This window comes from Lygodium microphyllum, chromosome 27, assembly GCF_053477565.2.
Source record: "Lygodium microphyllum isolate KBCC chromosome 27, Lygodium_microphyllum_v1.1.10, whole genome shotgun sequence".
NCBI classification, from domain to species: Eukaryota; Viridiplantae; Streptophyta; class Polypodiopsida; order Schizaeales; family Lygodiaceae; genus Lygodium; species Lygodium microphyllum.
Genome location: NC_141161.1, coordinates 48,795,195 through 48,808,823, shown reverse-complemented (window position 1 = coordinate 48,808,823; position 13,629 = coordinate 48,795,195). Strand labels below are relative to the sequence as shown.

Genomic DNA, 13,629 nt, shown 5'->3' with positions numbered 1-13,629 from the left:
TCCAAGCAAGGAGTGAGCTACCATGTGTGCTAAAAGAGCTGCTTGAAGATTGGGTGCAAATCACGCCAACTAGGTTGATGGATTTTTTGCTCTTTTTGGCCACTCTGAAGTTTGAGTGGTGGTCAATCCAAGCCTTTGCATGTCCTAAATCAAGTCTAAACACCTCGTGAGTAAGTTGAATTCAAATGGTTACCTCAAATGGAAGAAGCCATGGTAGCCATTGGTGAAGAGTTGAAGCTTTCAAATCTGGCAAGCTAAGATACAAGTGAAGCTCCTTGATCTCAACTCTAATACCAGTTGAAGAGAGAAGCCTGAGTGAGAGCACAAATAAGCAGAAGCACCAAAGGTGTGAGATATGGCAAATGGAGGAAGAGAGTAAGAGAGAGAGAGAGAGAGAGACTCGAGATGTGGGAACTCCAACAATCACAATGTGTGACTAGCCTTCCCTTATTCAAATGTCACTAAAAAAATAAAGAATGAAGTGACAACAACAGGCACCCGCCACCTGCTGTTGCAATATATAGGTGTGCGAAAATTGTTAGTGTAGTGATTATATGGGCAACGTAGGCATAGGTGCCTTTACCCCCAACAGCTAGCTCAGTCATTGAAGTATTTATTGTTGTAATAACAATTTGGATAGCAAGCATACAACAATGAGCTTCATGCTTTGAATGCTTATTGCATCTACATGGTATTTTGGGTATGGTACATGTTTACATTAATGTCTAGCATTGATGTATGAGCTCAGATATGGTTATGACACGCTTTGGTAGTTGGATTTGAGCTACATTTGATATACTTGGGCTTTGATCAATTACTTTGAGCTTCTATGCTTACTTACTTATGGCTATTGAAGCTTTGTTGGACACTTATGCTCACAGATGTATTTGTGATGTGCTTAAGCCTCCCAGATGCTTTGATATATATGTCTTGAGCTTTGCTTGCTCACTTTGCATTTGGATTCACTTCCAATGGGAGACACTTGTTTTTAGTTGGTAGAGCTTAGTTCTTTGAGATAGTGGAACTCTTGGTCCATGTATATGCTCTCTCGTTTGCTATTGGATACAATTACTCTACTTGTGGACTAATTTGATTTCGTATGCTTTGGACACTGGCACTTACCTCTTATGCCAATAGTTTGTTCGTAATGTATGCATGCATATTGGTTATGTATTAAGCTTCATTACTCCTCTACTCAATCTGTTTTGTATTTGATGGATCTTTACACTTGCTCTTGAGATCTTCTACATGCATGACGTATATGCGTATGGGATGTATGGTTTATTGACACTTTGAGTTCATGGTAATTTTTGGCACTAATGGTCTATGCTTGATCATTGTTAGTTGCATTCTTTGTATCTTGGTTGCTACCCATATATCCTTGGCAATGGAAGATTGCTTTCTTAGCTATCTACCCATAGTTGGATTGATATATATTGTTGTCTTTATTTTAACATTGATGTAATTATAGTTTTCAACATTCTTTTAGAGAGCAAGTAATTGGTTTCAGTACTCTTTTGATTGCAGTTTGTGTAGAGCTCTAGTTTCATTTGTTCCCACCCCTTTGCCCACTCTTTTGGATCAAATTTGGAGTTGTTTTGTTGAATTTATAACAACAAGTACTCCTATCATTTGCAAATGCACAAGAGCCAAGTTAAACCATTGAAGTTAGAGGGCATAAAGCCAGAGCTTTCTGATGTAGAGGATTGGGCAGAACTTGATGAGCTATGCAAGTCCAGTATTATCTTATCATTATGAAAGTAGGTGTGTTTTAATGTCCTTGACATTGAGTGTGGTGCTTATGCACTATGGAAAAAGATTTTTGATCTTTATGACAAACAAAGTCTTGCATCTTAGTTGTATTGGCTAAAGAAGCTTGTGGACCTTTGCATGAAGGAGTTTCATTCCATTTTCAGACATCTTGTATTGCAGGGCATTTAGTTTGAAGATAATATCAAGTCTTTGTTCTTGCTTATTACACTACCTAAGTCATGGGACACCTTTTGATTGCTACGAGTGCTCATCCCCATGACGATGGTTTTAAATGTAATAATGTAGAGAGTGCTCTATTGATAGAAGAGGCAAACAAGAAGAAAATTGATGCAACCCGCACTTCTCATGCATTGATTGTTAGAGGCAAAAATGATGGTAATGCCAGTAATAACCGTGGCATAGACTCCTAGCCCAGTAGGGGCAAGTCTCGGTCTTGTGGGTAATCTCGTAGTTAGTCCTGCGGGACATAAGTGCACAATGAGAAAGATAAGGTAAATTTTATCAAGTCTTGATGCTCTCCAAGTCTCTCCACATGCAGGTTGTGCCACAAAAAGGGGAGTTGGGTTGCTTTGCAGAATATGAATATGACTGCCACATCAATAAGATCCTTGTTTTGGTAGTTACGAGATATTGCCATCTCTTACTTTTTTAGATCAAAACATTGTGTTATCATCAACTGTTGTGTTAGTCAATCCTAGCCAAAGTACTACTCTTTTAGCTATGGCATCTCGCCCTTTAGGCCATTGGCATTTATGTACCAATGCTTAACTCTTGTGAGAGATGTGCATGATTAGGGCAACAACATGTGAGGCTTAGGGCAACAACATAAGCTCTCAAAAATTGAAACCAAAGCATAGGGCAGATCCCAACAAGTCCCTAAAGCATGTATTGAGGTCAGATCCTATCCGTTGGAGTAGGCTGGCTTGGGAGAGCAAGAGCTTCCCGCTCTCTCACTTCCCCCTCCTCTCTCTCTCTCTCTCTCTCTCTCTCGCTCTGCCCCGGCCCCCCCAAACTTTTCTTGTTCCTCTCTGATCCATCTGTTGTTCTGCTGCTTGAAACCCTAAGCCTTTCTCTAGGTCCTCTGCTACCCTGCTCCAGATGGACAATGACGTGGGAAAGCTTTTCATCGGCGGCATCTCCTGGGAGACCACAGAAGAGCATCTCAAGGAGCACTTCAGCCAATACGGCGAAATCGTGGACTCTGTCATCATGAAGGAGAAGGCCACCGGCCGCGCCCGGGGCTTCGGCTTCGTCGTGTTTGCAGATCCAGCCAATGCAGACCGAGCTTTGCTGGACAAGCACACCATCGGCGGCAGAGTGGTAAGCTCTCTGTTACCGATGTGCCTGGTCTTCCTTCTTTTTTTTGTTCTTGAAGTCGCTTCTTAGGGTTTTTGCTGTTGACCTAGGGTTTTTGCATCTAGATTCTGTTTTTATGGCATCTGTCCGTTGTCCTTTTGAAGGTCGAAGCAAAGAAAGCCGTTCCTAGAGACGAACAGCAAAACCCTAGCAGGACCATGAACGCAGGCCCTCGGACAAAGAAGATTTTTGTCGGTGGCTTAGCAGCCTCAGTCACCGAAGATGATTTCAAGAAGTACTTCGGACAATTCGGAAACATCACAGATGCTGTAGTCATGTATGACCATAGCACACAACGGCCCCGGGGTTTTGGCTTCATCACTTATGAGTCTGAAGATTCAGTTGACAAGGTTCTTCAAAAGCCATTTCATGAGTTGAATGAAAAGACCGTGGAGGTGAAGGCTGCTGTGCCTAAAGAACTGTCTATGCCTGGAGGAAGATCATCTGGTGGAGGACCAGCTGGAGGTCATGGTAGAGGGGGACCTTATGGTGGTAGCTACGGTCAGGGTTACAATACTAGCCCTGGGAATGCATATGGTGGACGCATGGACAACAGATATCCTGGTCCTCCGGCTGGCAGAGGTGGTTTTCCTTCCTATGGGCCTGCAGGCTATGGGGCTGCTCCTTACAATGCTGGTGGTGGTTATGCCCCTGTCATGAATGGAGGGTATGGAGCTGCTGGATATCCAGGCAGTGCGGGATATGGGGGAATGGCATCATACGGTGGTGGATACGGTGGTGCTCCTGCCCCTACAGGATATGCAAGTGCAGGTGGTTATGGCACAGCTCCCTCATCTGGAGGGTATGGGAGTGCACCTGCAGCTGCTCCAAGGAGTCCATGGGGGGGTTCTGGTACTGGATACTCATCTGGAGCCAATCCAGCTGGATATGGAGCAGGTAGTGGTGGCATGGGTGGTTATGGAAGTGGTGGCTGGGGATCTAATGCAGGACAGGCAATGACAGGGTCCATGGGTTTTGGAGGTGGCTCTGGTTACGGATATGGTGCTGGAGAAGGTGGGTATGGCTCCAGTACATCAGGTTATGGAGCACGTGGTGGAACTTACGGGTCTGGCCCAACTAGCGATCCCTATGGTGCGTCTGGTTATCAGAGATCAGGGCCTGATGCTCGGAGCTCTCCTGTAGCTGCTTCGGGTGCAGCTGGTGGTTATGGAATGAGTGGTGGCCCAGCAAATGATGGCTACGGGGTTGCTGGCAAACAAACACAGCGTGGGTCGGATGCTCGCTTTAGGCCCTACCCCACATCAGCTGAGCGGTCTGGTTGATTAATGGATGCATGTGTTTTGCAGTGGATGGATTTGATCATATTAAGCCAGGGAGCTTTGTGGCACTGGATCTTGTGGCTGGCAGTGCCTTTTGGACTGATTGAATGTTGGCCGAACTGCATGTGGTCAGTAAGTCTGGACTCCACTGATCCTCATAGACTATAGGAGTAGGTCAGTAGGAATGTCTCCGAAGTGAGTTTTTCTGGATTCAAGTACTATAGTTGGGTAAGGGTAAGTAGTCAATAGACGAGTTGTTAGCAGAAGTGGTCTGGCTATTAGCTTCCTCGTGTTTACTGAGAACATATGTTTATTGAATGAGTATCGGTAAATCTTATTTTGATTCCACACTAGTTGTGAGGCTTAAAACATTTGCTTTTTGTTCTAGCTCTTTCAGAACTGCACTTAATTTAGCACTGGAATACAACTGTTTGATTGGCACATTTATTAAGTTTCATGAGTTAAGATTAAGAAGTCAGCCAAGCAGAAGGGTTATGATGGCGTCATCTGGGAGTCCAAAAAGGTTGGAGCTTGAGCTTTGATAACATAGAAGTAGAGAAAGCTCAGGTATGCCTCTTAAGGTGTATTGTACACCATAGAAGTAGACAGCAGGAGACAAGCATTGCAGAAACTGTAGAATCAGGCAAAGCAGGTTATCTCTATTTAATGTCATCTTGGCTTGAATGTGCCAACTTTACAGGAGCTGCTGTGTATCAAGGTGAAGCTTTTGGAGCGGCTTTCAGGAGTTAACGAACTGATTAGCAATTTTCCAGAGGCTGGGGCATCACATCTTCACTCTGAGGTTCTGACATTTCAATTCAGTGTTTGAGGTGTTGGAATGAAGATTTACGAGTCTAAAAGCTACTCTGCATGGTGGTGAAAGGAATCATATGCCTATACCCCTCCCAAGTATGATGACTTTCAGCGTCAGCTGAAGACTGTTTTCCTGTGGAATATGGAGTGTATGTTAACCTTCAGTTGTACTTCTTTTCCTCGTTAGCAATTTGTTTTACCATTTACATGTCTTCTATCAAAATTTGCATGATATTTTTGTGGTAGCATTTGTACACTTCATCATACCTTTGTCACTTGTTTATAATGTCTGTAAAAGCCATGTCAAGAAGTGTTTGATCAGAATACCAATTTTAAGCTTTGTCCATTTGTGCTTCATGCAAGTTCTGTGCTGTGCTGGGCAAAGATTGTACTGCTTCTAAAATTTTCTTTTCTTGTATCATTTCTATTTGTATGCACTGTCACTTGGCCACATTTTTAGTTTGTTTTGTGGAAAGTTGTGCCCACATTTTTGGTTTGTCATGTGGCTATAGTGTAGAAGGCTTAAAGAAGTCAAGTCTCACAATTTCAAAGGGGATGCTGGTGTTACAATCCTAACTGTGTTTGCATTTCTTAGAAAAATGATTGGATGATGTGTATGAATGTGAAGTACAGATCAAAGCAGATGTGATGAGTTTAGAGTTCATCTGCCTAAAGTCGACTCTATATAGGTGATGCAAACTTAGTGTTCACTACGTCAAATGAAGGATCAAACTAGATTAAGAGTAAGGAATCATCTATTGGCCAATGCCTCTTAGACATGTAAAGGAAACAAGGGAAGCACCCATTTAGTTATGCTTAAAGGGAAACTTTGGAAGCAAGGCAAGCAAAAAATTTCAAATCATGTCATGAGAAGAGGCTTAGAATATTTTGAGTGTTAGTGTATATTGACCATGTAAAATTTAACATTGCAAATGTGGCAATGTGCTTACCATTTGAGGTTTGTGAAAGCCTTCTTGCATATTGGAGCTCATGTAATGGAAATTGTGGCATGGTTAGACATGGTTTGTGTGAATGTTGAACGGGCTTCTTTGACGAATGGTAGTCTTATGTTTCTTTTGTGGAGGTGGTGCCTAGAATGGCAAAAAGTTATTGGTTTTTTCACTTTGGTGATTTAGTGGTTTTTCTTTGATTAGTGTGGTGAGACTTTGCATTGTTTACCTTTTTTGAGGTTTTGCATTGTTAATCTTTTTTGAAGTTTTAAGTATTTGCAAATTTGACTTTTTATGTGTGGTGAATTTAGATTCTTGTTTGATAACAAGGTACTTAGGTGTAGTGTCATCATTAACATTTGAGCTTTGCCAAGATCTAATTATGCATGAGTTAGGTACATTTAGTTTACTTGCTTTTGGTTGCCATCATTATTGTTTTGGATAGGCTCTACAAATTATGCCATTCCTACTATATCGAATGGCTAGCATCATAGTTTGTGTGTGGGAAGATCGCAGTGGACCTTTGGCTTCTCCTTAGATGTGTTGTTTGGAGGTGTTGAATTGTGCACACCAATTAATAGCATACACTCGTATCATTTGAAGGTGTGGTGGACCATGTAAGGATCCAAAAGGTCCATTATAAGCTTTCCCCATGCAATTGTAGTAGCAAAAGCCATGATGATGGCCACATCTCACCTTGTAGTGTGTTCTTAAATTGTAATGATTGTGACAAGGAGCAAGTAGTCCGCACATTTCACCTTCTCGTGAGTGTTCCTAAATTGTAATGATTGTGATGTGACAAGGAGCAAGTAGTCATGAGTGTACTAGAGTCTTGTATTCATGGGCCCTTAATAAGCTCAAACACTAATGACAGTGAGACACTTAGCTATCTTGTAATCAGATGAGAATCCGCGTTCATGATACATATGGTCTAATTTGCAAATGTTGAAACTGGAAAAACGTAAATGTTGTGAAACACTACCACCAACAATGAAATGTAGGCCTTTGTTAAGCTCAAATGTTAATGACAATGCCACACTTTTAACTACCTTGCAAACAAAGAAATAATACTCATTCATCATCAACATAAATTTGTTGCAAATGATGGAAAGATAAGGAAGGATGCTAAACCTCACCACACTATAATTAAGGGAGACTACTTGAATTGATAAATTAGGAAAACCAAGGGTAGTTGGTCATTCTAATCATAACCTCCACAAGAGGAATGTGAGATCTCCATTCAAAGGAGAGAAAGTTAATGCCTCTACAACACAGATTAGGTGATACTCATGCATAGTTGGGCCTTTGCAAAGCCCAAATGTTAATGACAATGCTACACTGACTTTGGAGTTGGGATATAGAGTCTAAATATCCCTTGTTTTTCAATTTGCATTCCATGCCATGGGGAACAAAATCAATCGGAGACCATTCCTTTTTGAATATAATTACTAGATGGCTAACATTGTTTATCATATTGTATTGTACTAGATGGCTAACATAGTGGTATCATATTGTATTGTCTTAAACCTTATTCCATCCGTGTTGTACAACAGCCATTCACAACTTCTTACCACATTTTGGCAATATACCCAAGACTTGTTCCTTAGAGGTTTTGCAACCATAGCACTATGGTAAATGCATAGGTTCTAGCAATGATAAAATCATATCAAATGTCTTTCATATAGTAAATCTATTTGTGAAAATGCCACAAAATTTTAACATTGCTTTGTTGCTTATCTAAAATCTTTGTTGGGGAATGACAATGGGCTTGTATGCTCGAGCTCCAACAAACATAAAGTCAACACCTCTCCAACACAAAGTGCATGTTGGACCTTTGAGGTAGGAGAGGCAAGTCATGAATGTATCAACCCTTCAATAAATCATTTCTTAGATTAGGTAATACTAGTACGTGGTTAGGCCTTTGCAAAACCCAAATGTTAATGACAATGCTACACTTGACTATCTTGCAATCAAAAGGGACTTTGGAATTGGGATATAGAATCCAAGTGTTTGTGACAATGCCACAATTTTCAACATTGCTTTGCTGCTCACCTAGATCTTTGTTGGGGAATGACAAGGGCCTTGTATGCCCAAGCTCCAACAAATTTATTTGGACATTTATCAACCCTAGTTGAAGTTTGATGTAGCTTTGTTTAGATATTACTTTGTTGGCTCCTTTACTCTAGCAACAAAAAATTGCATTTGTTCTTTATCCACTTCATGTCTTGTATTTATCTTATATTGTCATTCAATACTATTGCTTATGGATCTAACTTGTGAAATATCACCATGCTATAAGCTAATTTGTATAATTATGGTGGTAGGAAAAAGTAAAAGTCATAGAGGATCCATGGCTCATCAATATGATCCTCATCAACCTTGTTCCCACATTCTATAAAGGTCTATTCTACCATGAATATTAACAGAAAACTAATGAATTGAATTAAGAAAAATAACAGGAAATAACATGAAATGCTTCAATCATGGCCATGCCATAGACATCTTCCATTATACCACATCACAACGTAGCCATGGAAGTTGAAATCAAGATACAAGAAACAAATCTTGGTACTCACCCCAAGATGGTGATGAATAAGAAATCTCAAGAAGAATCGTGTAAGTATCAAAATAGCTACCTACACAAGCACTTCTTGGCTTTTTATAGTAAACCCTTGTATCATCATGGCTAAGGTATTTACATGGTTTATTTTGGTAAAGGTAAGTGAACTAATGTGGCTAATTTGCTTCATTACAAACCATCCCTTTCCAAAGATGGATTTGCCCTCAAAACTCAAGATAATGGGGCGATAGATGAGTCTTGAATGAAGCAAATCATGTCGATGAAGATCCAGAAGAATGTGGAAGCACTTTCCATGAAGAAATCTCATAATGAACTTGAAATAGTGAAATGATTGCTTGCTGTCCAAATCAGGCTGAAATCGTAAAATTGCCAGAACTTTTGACTGGAGTGTCCAAATTGAGTGTTTCAGGTATAGAAATGAAGTACACAACCTAAAGCATCAGTCCATACCATCAAAACCACTTCTTGATGCCGTTAAGGCAAATTAATTCATGAAAATATTTTTATACAACAAGGTATTCCTATACAGGCTGTCATAATTCTTCCTGTAATAGCCAAGGAAAAGCATCAAAGTATGAAGAGGGTTGCCAAGTGGACTTTTCCATAGGTAGGCCCTTCCATTTAATTAGAAATTTAGTCAGTGTTCAGTTTCTAAGAACCTTCTTACACTTCCCAATGATTTTCTCAGGATCATAAACAATATATCATTCTTCATCAAGTGGTGGAAGCTCTTCTTACACTTCCCAATGATTTTCTCAGGATCATAAACAATATGTCATTCTTCATCAAGTGGTGGAAGCTCTTCAATAACTTGTATATCTGGCCCAACATATTTCTTCAATTGTGATACATGAAAAATATTATGTATGTGGGCAGTAGAAAGTAATTGGAGCTTATATGCAAGCTCTCCAATCTTTTCCAGCACTAAGTATGGACCATAAAATCTGTGAGCCAGCTTATTGTGCCCTCCTTTGAGGGTAGCATAATGAGACTCGGGAACTTTCAAAAAGACCCAATCTCGAACATTAAATTCTACGTGCCTCCTCCTATCATCAGCATAGGATTTCATGACATCTTGTGCCTTCCTTATATTCTCTTTACATTGCTTCATAAGCATCTCCATTCTCTCTAGCTCATCCTTTTCTTGTGGATTAACCTCTTCATGAAACATGGTTGAAGGAATTTGAACCTTGTATCCATAGAGTACCTCAAATGGAGCCATCACAATACTCATATGATATGTATTGTTGTAACAAAATTCAGCAAGATGCAACCAATTATCCCAAGAGGATTGAGTGTCATGATAAAAATGTCTCAAGTAGGCTTCCACCCAATGGTTAACCCTCTTGATTTGGCCATCGGTTTGAGGGTGGTAAGTGGTACTTGGAGTGAGAGTAGTGCCCATGGAAGTAAACAAACTCTTCCAAAAATTTCCCATGAATCTAGTATCTCTATCCGACACAATCCTCAAAGGCATTTTGTGTAACTTGAATATGCCTTCCATGAATTGATTGGCTACTTGCTTGGCTGAAAATTGCGTCCTTGTAAGAAGAAAATGGGCTGATTTGGTAAGTCTGTCTACAACAACAAAGATACTATTCCAACCATGCCTTGTGGTAGGGAGGCCCGTAATGAAATCCATAGAGATATTGGTTCACTTTCCTTGTAGAATTGGCAAGGGCTAAAGGAGACCGGTTGGTAATAAAGAAGAATCTTTATTTTGTTAGCATTTTAAACAATGGGAAACATACTCCTTCACATCTTGCCATGATCTCTTCCAATAAAAACTTTTATGTACTTTATCAAAGGTCTTGAAGAGGCCAAGATGACCAGCCAAGGGTGAATAATGCATTTCTCGAAGGACTTTTAGCTTGTAATTACTTTAAGGGATCAAGTAGACCTTCCCTTTATACCATAAGAGACCATTATGCCATTTGAAATTTGGGTGGTCTTCATTTTTCCCTTGTTGTAATTTTTGCATAATTGTGGCAGCATGCTCCTCCATCAAATATTATTCTTGTATGTAATTTATCCAATCCTTGTATATAGTAGATATGGTAGATACATTACAAGCCCACATTCTAGAGAGCGCATCCGCCACTATATTATATTTTTTAGGCATATATGCAATCTCAAAATTATAAGATTGAAGGGTTGCCAACCGTCTTCTTTGTTTAGGAGACAAGTTGGGCTGAGAAAGAAAGTACTTCAACACCCTATGATCACTTTTCACCTTAAAGTGACTCCCATAAAGATAATGATCTCATTTTTTCACCTCATGTAATATAGCCAACATCTCTTGCTCATATACATGCATTTTCCTTTCTTTTTCATCAAACTTTCTGCTCTCATAGGCTATGACACCATGTTCTTGGGCCAAAACATCCCCCAATCCTCTTCCACTAGCATCTGCATAGTTGGTAAAGACCTTAGAGAATTCGGGGTAAACCAATATAGGTGCTGAAATGAGGAGTTGCTTAAGCTCATTGAAACTTGTGTCGACTATTTCATCCCAAAAGAAAGCTTCCTTCTTCAACCTATCGGTCAACAGGGCAACCACATGTGCATAATTCTTTATGAACCTTCGGTAGAAAGAAGAAAAGACAAGAAAATCCCTCAATGATATGGTACTTGTCGATGTAGGCCCAATCCTTAACACATTGGACCTTCTTCGGATCAACCTTGATACCATTTTCCCCAACAATATGCCCCAAATACTCTAGTTATTTGGTCATAAATGTGCATCTAGATGCTTTGGAAAATAGTTTGTGCTTCCTTAAGATGTCAAACACCTCTTTAACATGTTGTAAATACTCTTCTTTGCTCCTATTATATATCAATATGTCATCAAAGAAAACCAAAACTGTCTTAAAAAAGAGTGGCTGAAGTATTTTATTCATCAATGCGTAAAATGTGGCTGGAGCATTTTAAAGACCAAATGGCATAAGCATAAAATGATATAGACCCCTTTTAGCCCTAAAAGCTGTTTTATATTCATCTCCCTCCTTCATACATATTTGATGGTATCTCGATCGCAAATCGATTTTTGAAAAGACCTTGGCATCCTTCAACTCATCCAAGAGAACATTGATTCTTGGTATTGGATACCCATTCTTGATTGTGGCCTTATTCAATTCACGATAATCTATGCACATACGGAATGATCAATCCTTCTTCTTTACCAAAAGAACGGGAGAAGCAAATGGAGATTGACTTGGTTGTATAAAACCCATCTCAAGTAATTCTTTTACTTGGCACTCAACTGCTTCTCTCTCCACCTTTGAGAGACGATACAGAGGCTTATTGATAGGCTTGGTATTTGGAAGCAAGTCAATGGGATGATCCACTTCACATTTGGGAGGAAGAGAAGAGGGAAGCTAAAATAGATCATCATAATCTTCCAACAATTTGCAAAGGCAAGGATCCATGTCCTTGGGAAGTGTAGAAGAGGGTTGATTTGAAGAGGATTGATCCTCATCAATCTTAGACAAGAGAAGGGTGAACATACATGCTTTAGCATTGATTTCCCTTTTAATCTTCTTGGAACTGGTCACCTCTAACTTCTTCTTCTCAATCCCTTGAAGAATAACTTGCTATCCATGCCATTGGAATTCCATTTGCAACCTTTCCAAATCCATGGTAAATCTGCCAATACTCTTCAACCAATGACAACCAAGTTACACATCAATGGGGCCCATTTCCAAAGCAATGAGACTCACTAAAGTGGTATATGATGAAGATAAAGTGATAGGAACATTAGAGCGAATTTGGTTACTGCTCTCATAAGCTCCATTTTCCACTTGAATCCATAGAAGGGAAGGCATTTCTTGAATGCTCAATTTCAGCCCATCAAGAGACTTTGTGTTTATGAAACTATGAGTACTCTCGGTGTCAATAAGAATATGAACCGTTCTTCCATTGATGTAGCCTCTAAGGCGTAGGGTATTATCCCCTTTCGAACCATTCCATGCGTCATGGGAAATAGAACATAACCTCAAAGAATCCAGATCCAAGGATCAACCCTATAATATCCACCAGGGTCAAATGGAAAACCATCCATGGGATCATAAAACTCCTCATGGCTGTCCTCTTCATGATCATGCATCTCTTCAAGAGTTGTTGGGCTCTCAAGCTGAAATACATTGCTGTCATTTGCTTCAACATCCAAATCTTCCTCAAAGATCATGCTTACTTTGACATTCTTGGCTTTGCATTTTGCTTTATGATTGGGATACCATTTTTCTCCACATTTGTAGCATAGTCCTTTTGTGTACATGTCCTTCAGCATATCATTGGAAATATGTTTGCCTTGCACCAAAGGAGCTGAAAAATTTCCACTAATTTCAATCATTTTTCCATTTGATCTATTTTTAGCATTAAATCTGAAATTAGTGCCCTGTTTTGACCCATAAACTACAGAAAATGAAGGAATCTTGTTGCAGGTATTCGATTGCTTTCCTCCATACTATAAATCAGTCTTTTTCTACCCAAAATTAGTAGCTGTTGTGGTGATCTGGTTTGGCTAAAAATGATGCCCTGTTCTTAGTGGAAAATTCTTGCACTTTTGACCATACCTTTTAGCCAATTGTATAGCTGCTTGTAAGGAAGAAGGTTTCATGGCTCCTACTTCCAAAGATAGAGGAGATTCAAGCCCAAATATGTATTTATTTAGCTTAGCATTATTGGATACTCCATCCACATACGTAGAGAGGTTAAGGAACTAGTTAGAATAGTCTCTAACCGATAATCCCCTTTGTTCAAGAACATACCACTTCTTTTCTAGTCTCTCTTTTTCGATTGGAGATATACATACTTCGATGATTGCTCTCTTTAATACTTCCCATGTCAAGAACTCATGACTGATCCTTGACATATA

General features: G+C 39.8%; 1 protein-coding gene across 3 annotated transcripts; it reads left to right on the top strand.

The window, feature by feature from the left end:
- Window positions 1-2,642: 2,642 nt before the first annotated feature.
- Window positions 2,643-5,433, top strand: LOC148012294 (heterogeneous nuclear ribonucleoprotein 1-like). 3 transcript variants are annotated; one of them, XR_015689023.1, is made up of 3 exons: window positions 2,643-3,093; window positions 3,234-4,537; window positions 5,110-5,433. XR_015689023.1 is itself a non-coding variant. In XM_087668849.1 (2 exons), exons 1-2 carry the CDS (start codon window positions 2,872-2,874, stop codon window positions 4,410-4,412), a joined length of 1,401 nt encoding a protein of 466 aa, XP_087524975.1. In that variant the 5' UTR covers window positions 2,643-2,871; the 3' UTR covers window positions 4,413-4,762. The 3 variants fall into 3 exon arrangements, 1 of the variants encoding a protein (XP_087524975.1); XR_015689024.1 differs by having other exon boundaries at window positions 3,234-4,541; XM_087668849.1 differs by lacking the exon at window positions 5,110-5,433 and having other exon boundaries at window positions 3,234-4,762.
- The last annotated feature ends 8,196 nt before the right edge of the window (window positions 5,434-13,629 follow it).